The sequence below is a fragment of the Lissotriton vulgaris genome, chromosome 2_1, assembly GCF_964263255.1.
Source record: "Lissotriton vulgaris chromosome 2_1, aLisVul1.2, whole genome shotgun sequence".
Lineage (NCBI taxonomy): Eukaryota > Metazoa > Chordata > Amphibia > Caudata > Salamandridae > Lissotriton > Lissotriton vulgaris.
Window position 1 is genome coordinate 339043786 of NC_141687.1, and position 24182 is coordinate 339067967.

The following is a 24182-nucleotide window of genomic DNA, read 5'->3' on the forward strand; positions in this document are numbered from 1 at the left end:
AAGTAATGGCAACTTCCCACAAGGCAATTTAACTTACAAACGATACCATATCATCATAAAAATAGATTAAAAAACGTAGCTAAATAGACGTGGGTCATTTGAATAACAAGCCAAGATGGCCACCGGAGCAGGAGCCTGCTAAGAGCTCCTGGTGCTTGGGATCCCTCTAAAGGGTATTATCCCTGTCAGCGCGCACTGCTCCGCGGAACCGAATTCATAAGAGTAACAGGAGTAACCAGAATCGTGTATTGTATCATACCTGTCCGGTGGAAGGCTGGAGACACCCGTCGCAGCCTGGTCAGCCGTCACCCGTCGCAGCTGGAGACATCACCTCTCAACGGACGTCTGCTGAATAGGGAAATCGGATGCCCCGAGCCTGCGGGGAGAGTCGGCACTCTGAAGCGGCGCTTTGAGGCTCCCCCGGCACGATTGCGATCACGCAAAGGGCTCGTGCCAGCGTCGAGTCCCGTGCCCATGGTGGTTTGTGGAGCGACCTGAAGCTGACCCCCTCCCCCACCCCGGCATCGGAGCAGTAGACTAATGGGCTCCAGCGCTGGTCGAGCTTCGAGCCCTGGAAGATCACCACTCTGGAGTTGTGGAGTGTAGCTTGGTGTCCAGTGCCGGCTACTTGGCAAACAAACAAAGAAGAACAACATCATTCCCGGCGTGCGTTCCACCGAATCGCGCAACTTCAAAAAATGGCCGCCGCAGTGGAACGCACAACCCTGAAGACGGGAAACCACCATCTCTGATGACCCCGCGAGTCCTGGCGATCGCCGTGTACGCCCGGCTGCACCGGAGAGTGGCCCTCCTCCCACCCGCTCCAAGGCGCAGACCGCTAGCTGCTGTGCCTGGACTGGCCGGGGGACGTCGGCGATCACCCCCTCCCGCCCGCATCACAGTACAGGAGGCTGGATGCGGAACCAGGAAGGACGCCGGTTAGTGGAGTCGGCTCCCGGAAGCACCGGGAAACGGATGGATAAGTGAAGAGGCGCCAAGTTACAAGGCATAAGTTACAAGGCAAGGCAAACTGTTGGGACACCCCCTCCCGCCCGCACCACAGCACAGGAGGTTGGATGGGGAACCAGGAAGGACGCCAGTTAGTGGAGTCGGCTCCCGGAAGTACCGGGAAGTACTGGGCAGACACATAACTACAATCAGATCTATCTGCGATCTAAGCATTACAACATCAAAAATTCTGCTGGCAAGATCAACACGCTTGGGAGACATAAGGTATTTATCTCACCCCACCCGCCTGCCCACATTTTTAGACTACCTCCTTTGTACAAAATGGCGGGGGCCATAAAACTGCTTACATTCCTAAACTACCTCCTTGAGCAGCAACATGGGGCCATAAAACTGTAGAAATAAATCCTCGCTGGTACCTTTGATGTCCACGAGGCTCCACAGCTCTAACCTCTAACTCCCCCACTTTCACTCCCAGCAAGCTATGAGCAGTGCCTGCCTGAATAGAAAGTGAAATGGTCCTGCTCTGAGCCCAGAGCAACAACAACAGACAAAGGACCATCATTTCTAATTCTACCCCCCCTATCAGTTCGGCCATCTTAGCTTGTCTATCCTGGGGAGACCATCATGGACTAGTCATTCCTACCATCGACCTAAAGACCTAAGGCCTCTTAGACTCTCAGACTACTTCTGCACAATTACACAGCTGGACGTTTCTTACGCCGGATTTAGATAGTCTGCTTTTTCACAGTGTTATTTATTATTATATTCCTGATTGTATCCAGCACACCTCACTTTTCTGCACCGATTGCTACCCATATTATTGCCTCGTACAGTAGCACTATATTCTATATTCTATAACCCTAACTGTATCTTGCACATCCCACTTTATTTTCACCGGTAATGCACCGTTTGCTACCTCATATATTCTTTCTTTCCTTTGCTGCTCGCTAATGCCACTTGCTGTGTCATTTAACCTCTGTCATTTTATCTGTGTGTGTATTTTTCTCAGTTCTATTTTTCATATTTTCATATTTTATGCCTCATACATTTCTCGTTGCTGCGCACTAATGTCACTTGTTGGTTCATATAAGTATGTGTGCAATGGTATTCTGTCACGGACTACTGTACCTTACATATTTTAGATTTAGAATACTCACTACTGTCACCTCGATTATATATTTTATGGTTTGCACAGTGTTATATTCTAGTATTTTGTACCTTACATATTTTTGACTACTCACTATTGTCACCTAGATTAGATATTTTTATGGTTTGCACAGTGTTAACTGCTAGTATTTTGTCAGTATTATATTGATATATTCTGCACTGGTTTAAAAATGTACTGTCGAATACCCCACACAGACTTGTCACCGATTACTACCTCAAATACCTTGGCAGCTCACTAATGTCAGTTAATCTTGTATGCACCGATTACTACCTCAAATACTGTGCCAGCTCACTAGTGTCACTTCCCACTATATCACTACTATTGTCTGCCTTTGTATACCGCGTATTGCATTATTGTGCACTCACTAGTGTCACTTTAGGCCCACGCAACTGTTTAGGACAGTGCACCCTTCCCTCCTACACTACACCTTCCTAGTCTGTCCTCCCATCATGGAACCCGTCGGCAAACACACATATAGAATCAACTACCCACCCTCACTCACTAAAAAAGCCGCTAAACGCTTTAAACACAACTTCCTGAGGTCCCACCCTGAAACTCCTTGTGCAGACACCTACTTCTCACCAGTCAATGGTTCACTGAACATTGATATTATCTTCCACACCACACGCAGAGCCCAATGGAGAAACACGTTCCGCACCTTACTCACCGTCTCCACCTCCAGGAATTTCGCGCATGGCCTAAAACTCACCATCACTCCATCCCAACTCTTCCCGGGCAGAACAACCATCACTATTTACAATAACGGGATTATCCTAATTCAATCCACAGACAAGAACCTGGAACTACTAGACAACCTGTTCCCCACGTTCAAGCAATACCTCGCCAGTCATCAGCCCCCCACTCATAGCACCCGCAGGCCTATCACCCCTGAATCCAGAGCCCCCAATCACAACCCTTCTAACCTAGCTCAACCCCAAAACGACACGCACCTTCCCTCCACCCCCGGCACTTTAGACATTCACCCACCTAATGTAGCTACCTCTCACTCCACATTTACAGACATAGATCCCTCACCCACACATTCCAGCGGCACCCCCTCCCCCCCTATAACCTCACCTTGTCATCCTCTCATACCACACCCACTCCTGTCACCCCTGACACCACAGCCTCAAACCACATTCATTCTAACCTAGCCCAGCCCCAAAACGACTTGCACATCTCCTTTACTCCCGACACCCTAGTCACTCATCCACCTACCGTAACTACCTCACTCCCGTCGAGCACAGACATAGTTCACTCCCCCTCTTACACCAACCACCCCACCCCTTCCCCTCACACACCAGCCCTCATCCCCTTTCCCACCCTTGACACCAAAGCTCCCACCCAAAACGACATGCACCACCCATTTACTCACGGTACCTTAGTCATTCACCCACCTACCGTAGCTACCTCACATCCCTCAAGCACAGACATAGATCTCTCCCCCGCTTACAACAACTACCCCACCCCTTCCCCCCACACACCAGCCCCCATCCCCGTTCCTCTCATCCTCATTCCTCTCACCCCTGATACCACAGCTCCCACCCGCAACCCGTCTAACCTCGATCAACATCAGACTGACACACACAAATGCAAACCCCACCCTTTATCCCCCTCCATTCTCAGCCCGCACTTCCACCCATTAACTAATCACACAGAACACACCACCTCCATCAACTCAACTCCACCCTTTCAAAAAAGTACCATCCACAATCCCACTACGCCCCCCAGTCTCACCCCCCACTACCCAACCTCCACCCCCTTCACCACTAATAAACACCCATCCTCCACCCTACACTCCACGCCTACCACCAATACTCTCATCCACACTACCAACCTCTCCCCTAGGTCACCCACGACCGAGCCTCCCATCCCCACCTCCAACACATTTCCCACAGGGGACCACATTACGGCCTCTCTCCTCCAGCTCAAAGGAGACATGGACATCATCAAACAACAACTACTCTGTCTATCACGCTCCAGTCACCCTTCACCCAACACCCTCCACCAGATCAAACAGGACATCCACATCATCAAACAAATACTCAGCACACATCCCAGACACCACTCACGCGCCTCCTCCATCATCTCCGCTCCCAACTGGTCCTCCATCCGGGCGGCGAACTCTCGCACTCGACCACCACCGCACTGGACCTCAATCCCTGTTCACAATCGTGAAAACCGCCCCCATCGCTCCTGCAACCCTCTCTCGGACCTGGACACAATCACCCTCCTCCGCTCCTATGACTCAGCTCCCCATAGCAACACACCCGGCACTCTCACTGCCATTCCCACGATTCACTCTAATCCCCTTAGACCCCCCACGCTGAACAACAGAATCGCTATCCATAGTAACCTGAGTAAAGTCCCCCTCGCTCTAGAACACCCTTCCACCCTCGACACACCACGTCTCAAATGCACTCTCCTCAACTGCAGATCAGCCGCTAGACACTCCGCCGCTATCGCCGATCTCATCCTAAAATTGGATCTTGACTTAATCATCATGACTGAAACATGGCTAACAGAATCTTCTACACCTATAATGGACATTTTGGTCCCCCTCAACTACCACATCACTAGACTTGACAGGTCTGGCAATAAAAAAGGTGGCGGAATCGCATGTATATACAGGAGCAACCTCTCTGTCTTGAAAGTAACTTCCCCTTCCCTACCCTCCCCAACTTCCTGTGAATATATCTGCCTCGATATTCACAGTGAGGACAAACCGATCTGCACTCTGCACGGCATTTACCACCCACCCGGTGACAACCTTACCTTCTCCCAACAAATCATGGACATGATCTCAGCCAACTCCGGGCGACAACTCACACAAATATACCTTGGTGACTTCAACCTCCACTGGAACGATCATAATGATGCGGTGGTAAAAGGTCTGAAGAATTTCCTTAACGCCCTTGACCTCACTCACATTTGCAACAGTCCAACACACAAGAAAGGCTCTATCCTCGACCTCATCATCTCCAAAGAGGCCACTATCAAACTCGAATCTATCCAACCCTGTGATTGGTCGGACCATCATACCATCACATTCTTCATCAATGAAAAAGTTAAATTTAACCCCGTTCAACCCGCCAGGCCCAAAGTCTGGAAAAGAGACATGAAAAAACTAATCTCAAACTCTCTGCCCCCAACAGCTGCAACTTACTACTTCCTCCTGCTGGCGTTAAAGATGTCCAATCCTTGACTGATCACTATCTTAACACTATGACCTCAATAATTAATGAAGTCGCACCCTTGCAACTAAAAAAAGCCACCACAAAAATGTCCAATCCCTGGTACGACGGGAGTCTCAATGACGATAGACGCGCCATGCGAATGGCAGAGCGCACCTGGAGATCAGCTCCCTCTGCACTGAACCTAAAAAACCTGAAGAAAAGGAGAAACGCCTACTTCAGGAAAATAAAACGATCAAAATCAGACTTCTTCAGCCGTCAGCTTGACCAAGCCAAAAATCGTCCGAGAAAGCTGTTTGAGCTTATCCGAACACAATCCAAAGAACAACCCCAACATCTCAACACTATGTGCGAAGCTCCCTCCTGCGAGGACTTCGCCTCCTTCTTTAACCAAAAAACTGACAACATAAAGAATGACCTCCTCATAGACGCAAGCCTCTATCCCAAACCCCACCGCATAGCACCCACTACACCAAAAAACAATGCCACCTGGTCAACCTTTCTCACCTACACGGAGGAAGAAATTGGCAAACTGCTCAGCACTCAGAAACCATCCAATCACCTCACGGACCCCCTTCCTGCTAACGCTGTCAAAGTCCTTACCCCGTCGCTCCTTCCACTCTGGACCAAAATCATTAACAGCTCACTTCAACAAGGGATCATTCCCGACTCCCTCAAAGTTGGTCAAGTCACACCTTTGCTAAAGAAACCTACAGCTGACCCCTCTGACCTAAACAACTACGGTCCCATTACCAACATTCCGACTCTTGCCAAACTGCTGGAACAATGCGCGCTAACACAATTAACTAAACACATTACTCAGTTTGATCTCCTCAACTCTCATCAATCAGGCTTCCGAGCAAATCACAGTACTGAAACTGCTATGACTCACATAATCGACGACGCCCTCCAAATCCTAGATCATAACGATACTTGCCTCCTCATCCTCCTTGATCTCTCCTCTGCATTTGACACTGTCAAACATGAGAGCTTACTCGAACTACTAAACACAAGAATGGGCCTATCAGGAACTGTGCTCAAATGGTTCACGTCCTTTTTGCATAACAGGTCGCAGAAATTCAAGAGCAACAACTTGATGTCTGCACCAAGACCTGTATCGCTAGGCGTACCACAAGGATCCTCCCTATCCCCAACTTTGTTCAACCTAGTTATGTAACCTCTCACCACCTTGCTGCAAGAATCCAATGTACACTTCCACATGTATGCTGACGACACTCAACTCTATCTCAAACTACAATCACCCAAAGACATCACGCTCTTGAACTCAACGATCAGAAGCACCCAATCGTGGTTGGCCGCTAATCATCTGAAACTCAATGCCCTTAAAACAGAGTTCCTTCTGATCTCACCACCCGCGAAGAGCACTACCGCACAAATGTGGCTTAAAGACCTAACGGCACTCAATGTCCAACCCACCATCGTGGACTCAGCGAAATCTTTGGGCATAACACTTGACACCAATCTCAGCATGCAGGAACACATCAACAAAGCAACTAAGGGAGCGAACTACCAAATCAACACCCTTAGGAAACTTAAACCTTTCCTTCCAACCAAAGACTACCAAACTGCGGTACAATCGCTAGTCATACCTCGAATAGAATACGGCAGCACCGCCCTCTGCGGTCTCCCCCTAGCCACTACGGCACCCATCAGAGCCTCTCTAAACGCCGCAGCGAGACTTATCACTGGATCAAAAAAACACTCACACATTTCCCCTGACTTCAAATCCCTGAATTGGCTGCCGTTTGAAGCCAGAATACACCTGAAAATCGCTTGTCTGACGCACAAGGCTGTCCACCTGAGCTCACCTAGATACCTCGCTCAGAAGCTGACGATTTCTGGAGGCTCCAGAAACACTAGAGGTACAAATAATCTTTTGCTAAAGCCTAAAAGATTCCGCAAGGAAAAAACCTATAAACGCTCCTTCTCAGGAATGGCTCCCAGGATTTGGAACTCGCTCCCCCCTGAAACCAGGCTCATCACCTCTACCATACGTTTCAAGAAAGAAGTAAAAGCGATCCTCATGGCTAAATACACTTGAACCACTACTGGAGATAAACTACAAAGACTTGATATTCATCTGTACTACTTGTCGAACCCTTTGTATTGTTATTTCGATTCTGAAATTGACTTATTTGATTGTTTTATGTTATCACCTCAATGTACCTTTAACATGATTGATGTATCTGCGTATACATGCTCCCATCCCTGTAAAGCGCTCTGATATCTGCGAAGATCTTGTTCGCGCTATATAAAACTTTCAAAATAAATAAATAAATAAGTAGCGCCGGAAAGTATTACAGGATTTTTACGACACATTAAAATTCATTCATAGAGGCACGGGAGCGTACAGCGGCCTGTAAAAACATGCTTACCCGGAGGATCATGTCATCACTTCCTAACTGTAGGATTTCGTGATATGCTAATTTAAAATCAGAAACAGCCCGTTCCTTAAAATAAGAAATTAGATACTGTTTAATGTACATTGAATAAAATTTAAAAAAGAATAAAAATTGTAGCATTGTTTGTTTCCTGCCAATGCCGCATGGGCAGTGCAACTCCTCGAGGTTGCTATTGAATCCTAACGGGAAGCAAAGTGAATATTTTATATTACCGTCCGTAAGACGAAACAGTAGGCTCATATTCCATCTTCCTATATTTTTCGTAAGGTAATGCTGAGGCATATGATGTTGGTTACTCTGTACCTCCAAGAGGGACGTATATCTTGTAATCGATGATTTATGAATGTCTATGTTTTCTCTTTCTTTCCGATACAAATCATACAGTGCCCCCTTAGTGATTTTACACTTATGCCACCCGTAGATAATGGACGAGAGAAGATGTGCTCCTGCTTCACGCTTGCTAGACTGTTCTTAACTGCATCAAGCCACGGTATACTGCTGACCCAATCACACTTGAGACAATCTATAATTATCTCTCGGGTTAAGGACGCAGCGGGGTTCTGCCATATTTTTAACCAAAATATGGCAGCCTTCCACATAGTGCAGGTTCAGTTCTTTATGACATTTGGGGATGAAATTTGGGCCCCAAGGATTTTCCTACAAAATCTATTCTCTTCAAGTTGTATCCCGCTACATTTTGCATGCCCCAGACTTCGGCGCCGTACGTGGTCGTTGGTATGCATTGAATGAATGAATGAATGAATAAATTTTGGATTTCTATAGCGCATGGCTGCCCGGAAGCGTCCCAGCGCTGAGATTGCAAACAAACAACTGAGGATAGAAGCAGAGGAGTGAGGGAGAGAGGGAGAGAGGTTATTGCGGGAAGAGGTGGGTCTTGAGAAGTTTCCGGAATTTCATGTGGTTTGGCTCAGACCGAAGTTGGGTTGGTAGAGTATTCCAGAGGGTTGCGGCTATTACCGAAAAACGGCGTCCTCCGGTCCGAGCTCTTTTCATTCTGTGGACCTTGGCCAGGTTGCCTTGGGCTGATCGTAGGGGCCTATTGGGTTTGTTTTGGAGAAGCATAGTTTTCAGCATTGGGGGTCCTTGATTTTGCATGGCTCTGTGAGTGGTACATAGGGTTTTGAATTTGACCCTTTCACGGATCGGCAACCAGTGTAATGCCTTTAGGGCAGGTTTGGCTGAAGCTCTGCGGGAGGTACCCGTGAGGATCCTAGCAGCGGCATTTTGTGTTCTCTGCAGAACATTGAGCGTAGCTTCTGGGGCGGCCAGGAAAAGAGCGTTGCAGTAGTCTAATCTTGATAATATTAGACCTTGGATGAGCATTTTTTGTGATGTAGCAGGGAGTAGTGGGAGAATCTTCCTAGTTGAGCGGAGTAAGCCCACACAAGTACCGGCTGTTTTTTTCGCCTGTGTTGTCATGGAAAGTTTCTGTTCCAGCCAGAAACCTAGACTTTTAAGTTCAGTCTTGGGTTGTGGGAGGGGTACTAGGCATGAAGGCCACATAGCAATGGGGAGGGATGGTAATTGATGTCCCAGGAGCATGAGCTCGGTCTTCGAGCCGTTGAGCTTAAGCCTTGAGTTGGACATCCAAGCGTGAATACCTTCTAAGCAGTCATGGAGGTTTTTGAGTTTGTCTTCTTCTAGTGAGAATGATACAATCATTTGGGTGTCATCAGCGTAAGTGACAGCTTTTATTCCAAATGGGGTGACCACATCCTCCAGGGGGGCCATATATGTGTTAAACAGTGTAGGGCTCAATGAAGTGCCCTGGGGAACCCCACACTGGAGGGAAAGGATATCTGATTGCATGTTCCTTTCACAGACCTGAAAGGTACGATTTTCTAGGAAAGTTGAGAGCCAACAAAGTGCCGTGCCCCTCACTCCCAGCCCAAGTAGTCGCTGGATCAGGATCTTGTGCTCCACCGTATCAAATGCAGCGCTTAGATCCAGGAGGATCAGTAAAACTGATCCCCCCGAATCCAAGATTTATATATCTGGAGCAAGGGTATGACCACCTCTACTCGTTTAGGCTGCCGAAGGCTGATGATCGAATTAACGGCTCTGGCAAATTTACTTCTACCATGGGCTACATGGACTTGCAAAGAGCCCGAGTCTGAAAAGACTAGGCCCAGATAGGGAAAAGTGCTTGTGTGTGTTAGGGATTCGCTGCCGGACGTTATAAAATTAATATGGTGTTTTTTCGGCCTCCCGACATTATATAAGATTTTTTAAAATTAGTGCAAAGGTCCAAATCAGCCATAAAGGACACAAACCCCGTAATTAAAGTGCGAAGTGCGTTTGGGCTGCGGCCCATTAGGACTGCATCGTCTGCGTATAAAAGCGCAGAAAATAGTTTGCCTTTCATTTTGGGTACATCGCTAGTCAGTTTGGACAGTTGGACAGGGAGTTATGTAACTCATTTATGTAAAGGATAAACAGTAGAGGGGCTAAGACACAACCTTTTCTTACACCTCTACCAATGGCGATGTCCCCGGAGACATCCCCTTTATTGCTTATCCTCACCCTTGCCCTCAAATCCCTGTGCAAATACGGCAAAAAATGAACCAAGCCCTCATCCAACCCATAACTTAAAAGAATCTCCCATAAACGAGATCTATTAACAAAATCAAAGGCTGAGGTTAAATCCATGAAAACCCAAATAAAGAGGTGCTTTTTGTGCAATAGTATATTTATACAAAATAAGCTTTAAATTCAAGCACTGTTCGACAGTTCCAACGTTACTTCTAAAACCCAGTTGACAACAGTTTAAAATGTGGTTGTCTTCAGCCCATTTCCTGATCTTATTAAAGACAACCCTGCCCAAAATCTTCAAAGTATTGTCTATCAGAGAAATAGGGCGGTAGCAACTGGGGTTGGATCGGTCACCTTTTTAGGTCGAGGACCGTCGCACTGCGTATCAGTGGGCGGAGCCCGAGATTTTAGGTTTCTTAGACGGGGCTTGGAACCTGCCCCTCTTCTCCATTGGCTGGCTTCCTAAACGGAGGCCAGCCATTGGAGGAGAGGGGCATCACTCTGTTCAAGACCTGTCTTACTCGGATTAGGGGGTAGTGTTTTTTGCGTTCTTTCTATCTGTGACGTCATCAGTCACTCAGCAAAAAACACGCCCCCTAATCCGAAAATGGCGGCGCTTTTCTTATGCCATTTCGCCCCGACCGCCGCCGCAAGAAGTCGCGGAGTCCTCGTCCCAGCCAGGTGAGTGCTTGCTTTGCTGCCATCCTTGTTCCTCGTTCTGCTCGCTGCTCGGCCCCCCACCCCCCTGTTTCTCGCCCAGCTCGCTCTTCCCCCCCCCCACCCCTGTGTTCCACGTTCCGCTCGCTCCTGAGTATCTCATGCTCATCCAGTCTGCCCAGTTCATGCCCACTTGAGTGTGTAATCAATCAGGATTTATACTACCCCTGACGAGGCACGTGTGCGTCATTCCCACAGTGTACAGGGTGACTGTGAAAGGCAGAAAGAAAAGTCCCCGGGAGTAGTGCGTCCACCAACCCCGTCCACGTAGTAACACACAAGCAAATCTCTACTGCCAAGCTGCAGGTCCCGCTCGGATAAGGCAGGGTGGAAGGGGGATGGGGTCGTTTATACTCAGTGGATTGGGTGCCCTCATTTTCTGATGTTACCTAGCTGTCCATGGTAGGAGGCAGCACCGCGGAACTCTGCACCAGCCAAGCATCACTTTTCCAATTAGAAATTAAAAGTAGTAATGCAGACATCACATTCACATGACTATCGCCCCTCTGTTCCTTGCTTATGATCCGGGGTTCGTGCTCCTCTGGTTCCGGTTTTCGTGCTCCTCTGGTCCCGGTTTTCGTGCTCCTTTGGTCCCGGTGTTCGTGCTCCTTTGGTCCCGGTGTTTGTGCTCCTTTGGTCCCGGTGTTCGTGCTCCTCTGGTCCCGGTGTTCGTGCTCCTCTGGTCCCGGTCAATGAGCGATTTTTTTCCCGAGGGTAATACATTTTCTCCTCCCTGAAGCAATCGCACTTCCTACACCCACATTACTATGGGGGTGTCACACCCTCAATACCAGCCTGGAAATGCAATGATTGATCCAGACGCGGTTCGTATATTAGAGTAAGTACTATAAGCATGGGCATGGGCGAGCAGGAGATCCAGGAAATACTGTGCATGGATGAACAGGCACTGAAAGAGACCTCGCCACAAAGTTGCTGGGACAAAACCTGGGCAACAGTGAGCATGAATTGGGAGAGACATCATTACTACCTTGTTAAACAAAATTCTTTTTATGGCTGAGCAGATGTGACTAGAGGCCCTATTTTACAGCTGTAAGGAATTTTATGTTGAAACAGGGGACACTAGTATCCAGTGGGGAAAAGGCAGTGCCCAATGTTGTTCTAGGGTTGTCAGTAGACATCATGGCTTTGGCTAAGTGAGCAGTTCACTGTACATTAGGCTTCTTTTTAGGAGTACTCAATATTGCTTCAGAGGGGGGGAGGAGCTTCGCGTGCAACCAAGATGCGCGCGTGAGCACAGAGCTCCCGAGAACCTCGTAACCTCCCGAATATATCCTGTCATTTATCCTGTTTGCTGTCGACATCTTCGTGCAGATAAACCACGGGAGAAGCGAAAGCTGAAATGTGTATCCCGATCGGACCCCGGAGGCCGGAGTTGCAGTGCTGGAATGTTTGCGGCCTTCGTCTCTTGGATGCCCGGCGTTTGGGTTGGCATGGTGCCCGGGGTGTAATTGAACAACATCGGCCTACGATCGCGGAGGCGACCGGTCCGGCTTCACTTTCACTTTCGGTTTTGGCAATTGCCTCGGATCCCGGGCTGGGGACGCCTCATTGCAGCGAAAGCTCGTACCCCTGTTGGTGCTTGACCGTACTGAACAACACACGAAGTGTCGGACTTTGGCCTGCAGTTAGAGCCGTCCCTTTTTTTGGCTAATTCCCGTGCTTTGCCCGAGGGCTATTTTGTACTTCCGCTTTCTGGACTCTGAGTGGATAAGTCACATTGGTCGACTTCCCTATCAGTCAGGTCTTGTCTACTGTTTTCTGGACACTTGTTTCCCCCGCTCTTGATTTGGACAGCAATCGGGGATTTTCTTGAAATGGCGAGCAAACCAGAGGGGGATAAGCAGATGTCGAAAACCACCAGACGGGGTGAATATACTCAAACCAATGTCATGGACCGATATGCCCAGGTTAAGGGGTCGCCCAGTGGACCGGGTAGGTCACTGTAGGGGACGAGGGACTCATTGACTCCGGTAACTGAACCAACTTTACAGGACGTGATGGCCGCCATCGATGGTATCAAGTCTTCTCTCGGGAAGGAAATGGAGACCCTTGCCCATAAGTTGGATACAGTGCCGATCGATGTGAATTTGATTCGCACGGACCTTACAAAGACTAATGAAAAGGTCAAATCATTGGATATAAAGACATCGAGTTTAACGGATGATGTCATCGACCTGCAGACCGATGTCCGTAACCTGAAGGCTACGAATGACATTGTTGTCCGTCGCCTGGAGGATTCTGAAGGGAGGGCCCGGCGGAATAATGTCTGTATAATTGGAACTCCGGAAAAGGCCGAAGATCAAGCGGCTGACCTCTTTGTTGAGGACCTTATCGCCAACCAGCTAGCGCCCAAGGGACTGAGCAAGTTCTTTACTGTGGAGCAAGCGCACAGGGTCCCAGGCGGAAGACCGAAAGAGGGTGCCCCACCGAGGCCTATGATAGCGCGGATATTCAACTTTTGGGACAGGGACGCTATCCTCCAGGCCTCTCGAGCGGGTGGGCCCTTGAAATTCGAGAACTTCTACCCGGATTTTACACAGACGGTCCAAAAACAGAGACTACGTTTTCTGGGGGTGAAGAGGAGACTTCGTGATATGGGTCTCAAATGCGCCATGCTTTTCCCGGCCAAGTTGAGGATCGAGTATGACGAATGGGTCCACTTCTTTGATAGGCCTGAGGTGGTTGCCGACTGGTTGGACACTCTGCCGGCCCAACAAGAACCAGAGAGACAATCTGGCGGAGCGGAGGGAGGAACTATGGAGCAGGAATGAGCACCAACTGTCTGGTTTCTGGGGACACTAGGAGGTTTACTACTGTGGTGATTCGAGTTTGATGTACGGCTAATTGCAGATGGAATGGGGGATTGCGGGGCTATCGGAGGGTCTCTCTCCTCCTCAGCTTTCCTTCTTGTAGCTCAATTTAGATGTGGAGGCGACAGGCACACTGCGAGTTGGGGTGGCTCTATAGTCGTAAGCAGGGGTGCAGGGTGGGGGGTATTGCAACAGGTTGTTTGGGGGGGGGTTGGTTTTCTGGTTACTGTTTTCGCAAGGCGCTAGAAAAGAAAAAAAAAGAAGAAAACAAATAAAAATATTGCTTCAGAGGAATTGGTATTTTCTGCTGTTATGAGAAGTAACCACCCACTACTGTTTTACGTGAAGTCGTACCCCATATGGAGAGGGGAGAGTAAGGATTTCTGGTTGAGTACTGTTGATGTAGGGACCAGGAGATGCGAGTCCAGGAACTTAAGGTACCTATGTAGGCTCAGTTATTTTCTATGTGCTTGCAGGGTTATTGTGTCTACCTTTCCTGGGATAATGTATGCCAGAGTGTGCAGGTTTGAGTAGTGTGCCGAGTTGTCCATTTGTGTTTAACTGTGTAACTGAGTCATGGTGTTGTTCTGTGTGGTCTCTTAGTCTTGATCTGGTTACACAATAAAGGTGGATAGTGTGATTTTGTAAGATGTGCTAAAGCTGCCAACTGTAGGCTGCAGCCAACTACTGAGCCTTTTGTCAGCACTGCTCTTGGTGGGCAAATCTTTTACCTCTACCCACTCATGCTCACTTGTTTGCACTTAATAGCGCACGCCCATTAGGAGCCCCTTGGTCTGCTAATGGGGGTGCTGCGGGCGAAGAGAAACCTGTGCCCCAAGCCAATCCTGGTGCTGCAGCAGCGCCAGGATTGGCTGAGAGATACTGCCAGTCCACTCCAGAGGGCCGTTAGTGAAGGAGCCAAGCCAGGGGAACAAAGGTGGCGCGGACCGGAGAGGTAAGTTTTCCTGTTCAGTAGGCACCAAAGAACAGCATTGAACGAAAGCTCCTTAATGCACAACAATATAGCAATTCTCAAAAATGATATTTAATTATTGTGATGGTAATTTGTGTGTCACCACTCGCTTGGTTAATGCAGAGGTCAGAGTGTGATCATCTAATACTCACAGGTTCGAAACCCAACTTGGCCAGATGAGACAGTTTTCATCCAACCGACCTAGTTAAATGCATGCTTTTAAGTTAGGTAATAAAACATGTCAGGGAAGACCCGCAACAATTTTAAATCGGCCGAAAACAACATGGCAATGTAACTTGCACAACACAGCGCTCGGTGCACCTAATTTCCAACACCGTCCAGTTAATGCTCCAGTTGTTTTCAAACCCCTCCAAGGAAGGTTTATGAGAAGGAGATTGTGGTAGAAAGTATATGGCAAGGTTAGTCCTTCCAATTATTTAGAAGGGAATGGCAATGCACGCTTTTAGTTATGAGTATATTTCCTAGTGCTCAAATGTCCTCACACCTTCTCTCCTCTAAACTCATGCACACAATAACACACTAACCCACCACACACCCTATAAATCCTCAAAATTACGCACTCACCCACTAGTCACTCAGGCGCACTTCTTTCCACTCCCACATATAGTGGGTCACACACTCCATCAAACTTAATAGGTAAGGAAGCACATTCGGGAGTCAGTGAAAAGAAGCTTTGGAGGATGAGATATGCATGTTGGCGAGATATGAGTGCACATGCCTAACGTGGAATGAGTTGAACAGGCATAACTGAGACACTTTGAAGACCACTACCACTTCCATGGGCCTCCGTCATGTTTAATTTGCAGACTCACAATTTCAGAACTGAAACATATTTTCGATATTATTTATAACAAAATCATGGTTACTCTCCATTGACAAAGCCAAAAGTCCTGTCTGGTTTAAAATGTATGTCAGTTGCTGGGTTATATATCTGGATGCAGACACTTTAACAACTGCTTCTTGCTTTCTCAAATATGCTTGAAAATGCACCATTTGCCCGCTGTTTTCAAACTTTTCTCAGGGGAAGAACCCACTTCCAAAATCTCTTTATGATGGTGTGCTCAGAATGCTCGCTTGCCACCAGGCGCTCACTCGATCTTTTCCCCCCCACCACTTTCTTTCAAATGTCACCAGCCACCACTGTGTAGCTCTGTGTGTGTGTGGCTCTGTGTGGATAGCTTTTTTTATAGGTGGCTCTATGTGTGGGTGGCTCTGTGTGTGTGGGTGGCTCTATGGGAATGACTCTGTGTGGGTGGCACTGTGTGGATTGCTCTGTATGTGTGTGTGGGTGGCTTTGTGTGTGTGGCTCTGTATGGGTGTAAATGCAAAAGGTCATGCATTTGCGAGCGATTAAGCTATTGGCATTGTAAATGACAATGCCATTTAACGATTACGCTATTGGAAATGTAAATGACAATGCCATTTATTTATGATTTTTTTTTAAAAACACCACAAAAAAAAAATGTCATGAGCAATGCCAATAGCTCTACCTTTAATATTGCTGAGACCATTGCATTGTAAATACTTGTTTAAAAATGGGCACGATAATGCTGGTCGACCAAGTGCTTGGGATAACTGAATTGGTTAAATTATTAAAAACATTGCATAAAAGAGGGGCCCAAAGGTCTGGTTCGCGTTTTATAAGATCGATTGGGAGTCCATCCGAACCTGGGGCTTTATTCCCTATACTTTGGTGTATCGCATCCTGGACTTCAGTTATGGATATTGTAACCTTAGAGATTGGGAGGCATGTATGAGTATTAGACGTCGTTGGAGGGGCTGTATAGATTCTGGCAAAATGCTCCTCCCATAACTCGCTCGGTATGTTACAACTTATGGGAGTGATGTTCAAACCCGTCGACCTCATAGCTTTTACTTCCTTCCAAAATCCGGTTACGTCTTAAGTGAAGCAGCACTAGCAAGGTTCACCAACGTTCCTTCAATAACTCATCAAAGCGAGATTTGGTTGCTTTCTTATAGCATGCCCTCAATGCCCTCACTAAGGTTGTGTCCCTGGGTTTGGCCACTAGTGCCTCATGCAGTTCTCTATTAGCCTGGCAACATGAAGCATCAAACCATCTGGGATTCTTGCTTAAATTTGTGACCAGTCTTGACATTGCATGTTTAATACCAGCGCATAACCTAGTAAAGGCCTCAACGATCGATATGCCCGTGGAGCTACTTGAAAGACACGTCTCCACCAATAAGGGATGTGATTTTAATACACTTGCAAGTAGGGCTTTATTGTCTATGCCCTTCCAAATAACTCTAAGCTGGTCTTTAAAGAAACTAGAGAAAAAGATACTAAAGTATAAATCTATACTAATCTGAAGAATTTTAAACATGTACTGATACATTTTGGGAAATATTTGGTGATAAATCACCAAAGGGGTAGTTGATGGAGCAAGGTGAAGAAACAAAATAGTGTGTACCCTTGCGAAATCATACTTCCATAATCATAATTTGAACTAAGTGATGCATGAAATTAACCAACTTAGAATAAAAGTTGCACCTACAAAGACACACATGGGAAACTAATTATGCTTTTTTTTTTTTAAACTTGTTTTTATTGGCATTTCGTTATTTGGACAGTACAGACCATGTAAGTAATCACATAAGCTAGAAAACGTAGGAGAAAAGTCAAGGAGAAAGGAAAACAAGCGCAAGCATGTGAGTTACCATCCTGGGGATCATTGGATCGGGTCTGCAGAGTCCGTGCAGCGGTGTTGCCAAGTAACTGGGGGATAGAACTCGGGGAGGGAACATTTGGGTGTTTGCACGGGCATATCAAGAAGAGATGGGGGTCGGGCGTTAGAGGGGTCAATGACTCGCGTTTACAATGAGGCAGAGCTGCCGAAGGGCAGGAGTATCATGTCCGATTGGGCATCGGGCCAGTCGCCCCGGAATCTAGGTATGAGTGTGGGACTGTGAATCGCCTGAGGACGGCACTTGTCGTTGGTCAGGGCTGCAGGCTCGCGGGGGTGGGGATCGGTCGGGGTGAGTGCGAAAACTAATTATGCTTATGTTGCAATCATAATTAACTAATTTTGTGATTCTATCATGTCCTAAACTAATAAGCAGCTTTAAAATAACGGAATGCAGCATAAATGTGCTTTTTGTTTACGTATTTTGTGGCAAAACGCAAGGATAAGTGAGTATATTATGCTTAAATGTGGCTATTTCGTTAGGTAACTACTAATAGGGAAAACCTTAGAAAGAGGGGGAGGTAAACAGAAGGGCTACATTTCTTATTCATTCGTGTTTGTTTCTATGATAGTTCCCATTCTTGACTCGTGAGGCCTAAAAGAAAATGAAGTCACTCGATTATTGTGGCCATAAAAGAAGTACGCATGGGCTAGCATAATCCGAGTCTGAATGCGAGCTGCTTGTGCCTGGAGTGACTACGGTTCAAGGATAGACTGGCCTGGATTTATAGATGGCTGCCAAAATGATGAGCACAATGGTTCAGAATGTGAGAATAAGTTGCGAAAGGAGAACAGGACTAGGCCGGACTTGGGCCAGAACAATGGACCCACTAGAAACTTGCAGAGGGAAGGAAAATTAATATTATGATGATGAGGTGATGCTCATCCACCCCAAAACTGTCCAATCAGAACTCGAAGTTAGGCTGAAAGTTACACTTTTAGATAGAGCTTGTGAAAAAGGTGTAAAAAGTGCTGATTTTATTGAAGAAAAAACTTCTCTCGTTTTCCTCAAGAGATGCTGATTTTCCTGGGATGTAAGACTTTGAATAATTTTCTATTTCTTTTGAATGAGATCTGAACTGGTGAGGCTATTAGTCAGGGAAGTTAGGGGGAAATGAGTTTGGGAACTATCTGTCTTTAACTAATACTTGTATTTTTAAAATAGAAATAAAATGTCTATTTCTGAATTTCTGAAATAAATGAAATTAGTTGTCCGAAAAAAATTCTTATTCATTTAATTGTCATTTTGAATAAGGAAAATAAATAAAATGAATAACTGTTTAGACATGCTGAATTTGCTCTTAATAAAAATTAGATGAATGGAGATTTAAGCTGGTCTTGAGTTTTCCTACCCCTAATTTTTTACTAGCAGATCCGTCAGATCCGTGTCTAATTAAAATGTTTTATTAAATGAAAACCATGGTGAGCTCATTTAAACTGCAAGTGTACATAGTATAAATATCCACTTTTAGTTTAGACACTCCACTATGATACAGCAGCACTCCTTAGAATTTCACCGATCCATTAAGTAGGATGGAAGTATTTTGTGAGTGACTCGCGGTGTCATGGGCCCCACTGTCGAGTAAATCTATGATTTTGTACTTCAGGGAAAGGTGTTATGGTATTAGAAATTATTTCCGGAGTAGCGCTGCATCACACCTGCTGGAGGTTGTCATCATTGTGTTTGGTTTACAAATTTGGTTTACAATCACAAGCGTACTGAGTGTCATGTATCACACACCTATCAAATCTTCCCATCTCTACAGAATGAAAAATCAGGAGAAACTTGTGGCTGTCACCAAAAACACCATGTGGTATTACACTGCCCCACATTTTCACTCCACAGGGCACTTACTCTCCATTGCAGCCTTTCACAGCTGAACATCTTTGCCACCTAATCCAAAACCTACTTGGAACCCTTCCCTTTCTACATTTCTATTTCTTATACATTTGTAGATTGTCCCTCCTTAGACCAGAAAAGGAGTGGCGTCTTCCAGCCTTTTTGGAAATCTGGGGATTTCTTTGCGGGCAGTAGAGCTGCTCCAGTCAAGACCAATTTAGAAATATGTTCTGCAAAACGTTCTTGTTAAGCACTGTTTGTCAATAGGGAGTGCTTGGATCTATCTATAGTGGGTGTGTTTATGGCTGCGCTGAGATTATGTCTCTAGGAGTATGATCGTGCATGGGGTTGTGTGCCTGTGAATTAAGGAATGTATTAGTCAATGTATCCGTAGTGCAGTCATGTGTCTATTGAATGGGGTTATTTGAGTGGGCAGTGGGTGTGTTTGTCTCTCCCGGGAGTGTGTGTCACTCCAGTTGGGTTGTGTGTATGTGCAGTGATTATGTCAGGAAGGCAAGATGAAAAGGGAAAAAAATCAATTGGGGTGCAGGAAGGTCATGGGTCTCGTTACAGACATCAGTTCCCAAACTGCACAGAATTTCTTATTCATTTCTTTTTTGCTGCAATACTGATGTACTCCACCTTAATTTTGATTTCAAAATATCGAGCTACCAGAATATTATATACTTTATATTGAGGATCAAAATTTTGAGAAGGTAATTGGTAAGTCAAGATTTCCTATTCTTAACTCTAAAATCTACATTTTGGTCCTCATTATTTTGGAAGCATGATGTTTCTGCTGTAGATAATTCCACATACAACCAATATGGATGGGTGTGCAAATATGCTGCAGGTTGATTTTTGGACCAGTACATCCAAACGACTATACTTGAAGTCAGTTATTCAAGATCCATCCAAGATAATACTGAGACAGCTTTTCACAATTTTAAAGAATGTCTTAGAGGAGTCACGCCTTGGATGGAATCAAATTGTTTAAAACTAATTTCTGACAAAACAGAAGTTTTGATATTTACCAGAATGGCACCCCGCCAACTTCTCTCTGGTGGCCTGCCGAACCTGTCCTAATCTTATCTCCTCCACTAGAAATCTGCGCATTATCTTTGACTCCACCCTCTCTTTTATGGCACAAATTAAACATATTTTGTCTGTCTGCCTTTTGAAGATGAAAATTATAAACGAAGTTTTTGATCTGGTTCCAGAAGAGACTAGGAAAACAGTTGTTCATTCTTTAATTACAGCTCGTGTGGACTACTCTTATGAGTCTCTACCTTGGTCTTCCTGCATTTTTGACACACAGACTTCAGCGAATTCAAAATGCAGCAGCACGACTAGTCAGGAGAGTGCCGAGATGCCAACACCTCTCTCCATATTTGAGACATCTGCGCTGGCATCAGGTGGAACAGCGTATCAACTTCAAAGCTCTAACAATGACCTTCAGAGCTTCTCATGATGAGGCCCCACTTTATCTTCTGAATAGACTGTCTCTGCATAATTAAAAGAGAGCACTTAAATCTAACAACAGTCACCTTCTGCGGATTCCTAAATTTCCACAGTATCATCAAGGCAGCTTCCCCTTTACTGTACGCATGACAAACTTATGTCAGCCTTTAAAAGGCAACTTAAAACTTGCCTATTTAACTCAGGTTAGTTTCTACTTACTTTAGCTCGCCCTTACTGTCTGCTAGAGAGCCAGGACACTTCCTTCGAAACAACAATGCGCTTTAACAAGTATCATTTCATTGACTGATTATCATTTACTGTTGGGCTTCAGTACTTAAGGAGAATATCTATTTTGTTAGCAATAATGTCATGTTTTCCAACAACATTTTTGCAAATCATGGATATCACTGGTCAGTTTTATTAAAATAAAAATCTATTAATGTTTCTGTGCCCTCCCACGTAATTGATTTGGGAATAGGTGAGGAAAGTGGATTGTCTTACAGGACATGTAGATTTCTGTTGCATTTTGTCCCATGGACAAGTAGAATATTTAAAAATGTTCACATCCCTGCGTTATGTATGAGTGTAGTTGTAATGAGATCTTTTGGGTTGAAGTCTGATCAATGGAATTTTGAGTTGAGGTGATGTGGGGTTAAACTTTCTCTTTGTGTATTGTTTGTGCCTTGAGCTCAAGGCACTACAGTGCACATGTAGGTTTGGCAGGCCGTCCGCGGCTGGCCAAACCTACATGTGCACTTGGATACCTCAAAGTTATTGCTTGTCCCTGCTGGAGCGTAGAACCAGCCTGCTCCACCCAATCCCTACGCTTCTCTCATGCTGGGTAATACCAGCATCAGAGTAGTGTCTGGATTTGCGCAGGGCACTCTGGGAGCCTGTGTGAGAATCATCACGCAGTCGGCTAGAGCTGTAGCAGCAGCGAGGCAAAGGACATCAAGGTTCAGGTACTTTTTGGGTCCCCCTCCCCCGCCTCACCGATTTACTAAGCTAGCAGCCACCACTATATGAATGTGTGGACTGAGGATGACGGGGAAACCATTTGTCAAAAGAATTCTGTGTGTTCTGTGCCCCGTCACATGACTGAGTGTCCATAAATTCATGTTCTGGGTGCATAAATGTTGCATGGCGTTGCTGTGAATGTGCAGACATGTGGTGGCTGGGCCATACATCAGAGGCGGCCACAAGACATGCACATCTTGGACCTTTGTGGAATGGTAGTCCCAACCTAATTGTTGTCTTGTTTCTTTGACATTAGGTGTGGAAAGCCTCATGTCTTGACCGTTGCAAAGTTTTTGTGATTGCCATTTACTATCTTTACATGTCTATATCGGTTTGGGAAAATTTAACAGGTTGTTGTTAGGAGAATGCGTAAGCTATACAAGTTGGAGAATGAATGACTGTGAATGATTGTCCCTGTACTTTGTAAGCAAGGGAATGACTGTTCTTTGTTTTATTGTAGTAGAATGTTGGTTTATGATTTTAGGAATGAGCATGAAGCCTATACAGGACCTACCTGCTGTGATTTAGTCCATCATCACAGGGATACTTAAGACCATTTAGACTAGCTTGGCTCTGTAGACAGCAACTTCTTACTGGCACCACTCCTTCATGTCTCTCATTGATGGGCTATTCATGTTTGGATATCTCTGTGGTCTCTAGTTGTTGTCAGATCCTCCCTGTTGTGGCTGTCAGATGTTGGGCTCTTCTGATGTTTCTAACGGGTAACACTTGTAAGGTAGCTCTTTAGAGTAGGTATCTGCAATTTCTGGTGGATGTTTCAGGTGTCAGGGCGCCCTTGCTATTTTTGGTGGAAGTCGGGCCTTTGTTGCTGTCTCTGACCCGTCGCTTCCTTGAGGTCTCTGGCGGGGTAAGGTGGGTGCTAATCTCACCAGTTTCAGATGGATGTCACTAACTCCATGCCTTGTACCTCGACTGTACTATTGTCTCTGGTAGATTCTTGGGCATGCCCCCAAGCTATACTAGTCTTACTAGTCAGCTCAACTCTGCTGTGAACAGGCAGTCAGTGAAACATTATTAGTGCCAAATGCAAGATGGTTTCTTTGTTACGCAGGGAGGCAGAATGCCAACTTAAAATTCGTGTACTGAACTCAAGTAAACATCAGGCATAATATACCACTTTAATAACCGAAATTGTTGCCAAAATGTAAATTGAATGTCCATTATGATCAGGTGAGTTCGTCTAGATAAGCCGGGAGTGTGGTAACTGTTTAAAGCCATTTCTGAACAATTTCACTCCTCAAAAGTAGGCCCTTTCTGGAATTAAGTGCTTATTTATGAACATAAGTGACCTGTTCCACTAGCGTTGAAAAGGTAACGTATAAAAAATTGCAGGCACTGAAACATTCCACAAAAGCAAACTAAAAACGTGGCAGCTATACTGTCATGCAATAATAACGTCGAGGAGGACAGCGTCGATTCCATATGTAAACAAACGATATTACATGACAATAACATTGGTCCAGATATGGAGGATTTTCATTAATAACCTGGCTAAGGAGCCCCAAGGAATTAATGCCATGCAAATCGTATTAAAAACGTCACTACTCCCTTCATGCTTCACCCCTGAAGAGCACGTTACACCGTGAACAAATGCCCTAGTTCAAAATACGCCCAGTCTTGAGGGATTCCGGGCTGACGTCTTGAGGAGGGATGGTAAAATGACATGCCTGGTGATAAATAATAATGTCCCCCCCAAAAGAGACATGCAAATTATCGCCCCAAATCCTTCCCCTTTTTCTTTCCACTCTCCATCAATACCTCTGCCCAATTGTTATAGGAAATCACTACCCGGTCTTGTAAGACACAATTAACCCACATCCCAGGCCCCTCACTCACTGTTTGCCGGGAGCCGCCATCTTTCCGCTCCAGTACCATAAACACAGAGGAAGGACAAATGCAACAACTGTCGTAGAAAGTCTGTTCAGAGCGCGGCGGCCATCGTAGATCGGGCATAGTTTCTAACTAATGAAGTAACGATTGCTCAGAAAAAGCGATGTTAGCGAGTGAAGCGAAGTGTACTGCAAGTCAGCGACAAGGCGGCCATTTTTTAGTAGTCTTTAAATCTTAACTACTATGTAATAGTACTCCCGATAACATTATTCCAACTACGTTAATATTAACGATAAAGTACTAGCTCCATCTCAACTACACTAGTGTAGTTGCGATGGTAAAAACCTAGCCTAATGTAAGCAAGAAGAGAAAGGTTGTGGATGGTTATTACCAGTGCTTTAAATGGAAAAAAATAAGTGCAGGTACTCAACAAATTGAGATGTTAGCTAGGGGGCGGGG

General features: G+C 45.9%; 1 protein-coding gene across 2 annotated transcripts in view; it reads right to left on the reverse strand.

The window, feature by feature from the left end:
• NSRP1 (nuclear speckle splicing regulatory protein 1) overlaps positions 1 to 23760 on the reverse strand; it is a 331135-nt gene extending 307375 nt beyond the window's left edge. For both annotated transcript variants that reach the window (XM_086955088.1, XM_086955087.1), the window contains exon 1: positions 23730 to 23760. In XM_086955088.1, the coding sequence (XP_086811214.1) occupies positions 23730 to 23749 (20 nt within the window). In that variant the 5' untranslated portion in view covers positions 23750 to 23760. The remainder of the gene's footprint in view (positions 1 to 23729) is intronic.
• Between the last annotated feature and the right edge of the window lie 422 nt (positions 23761 to 24182).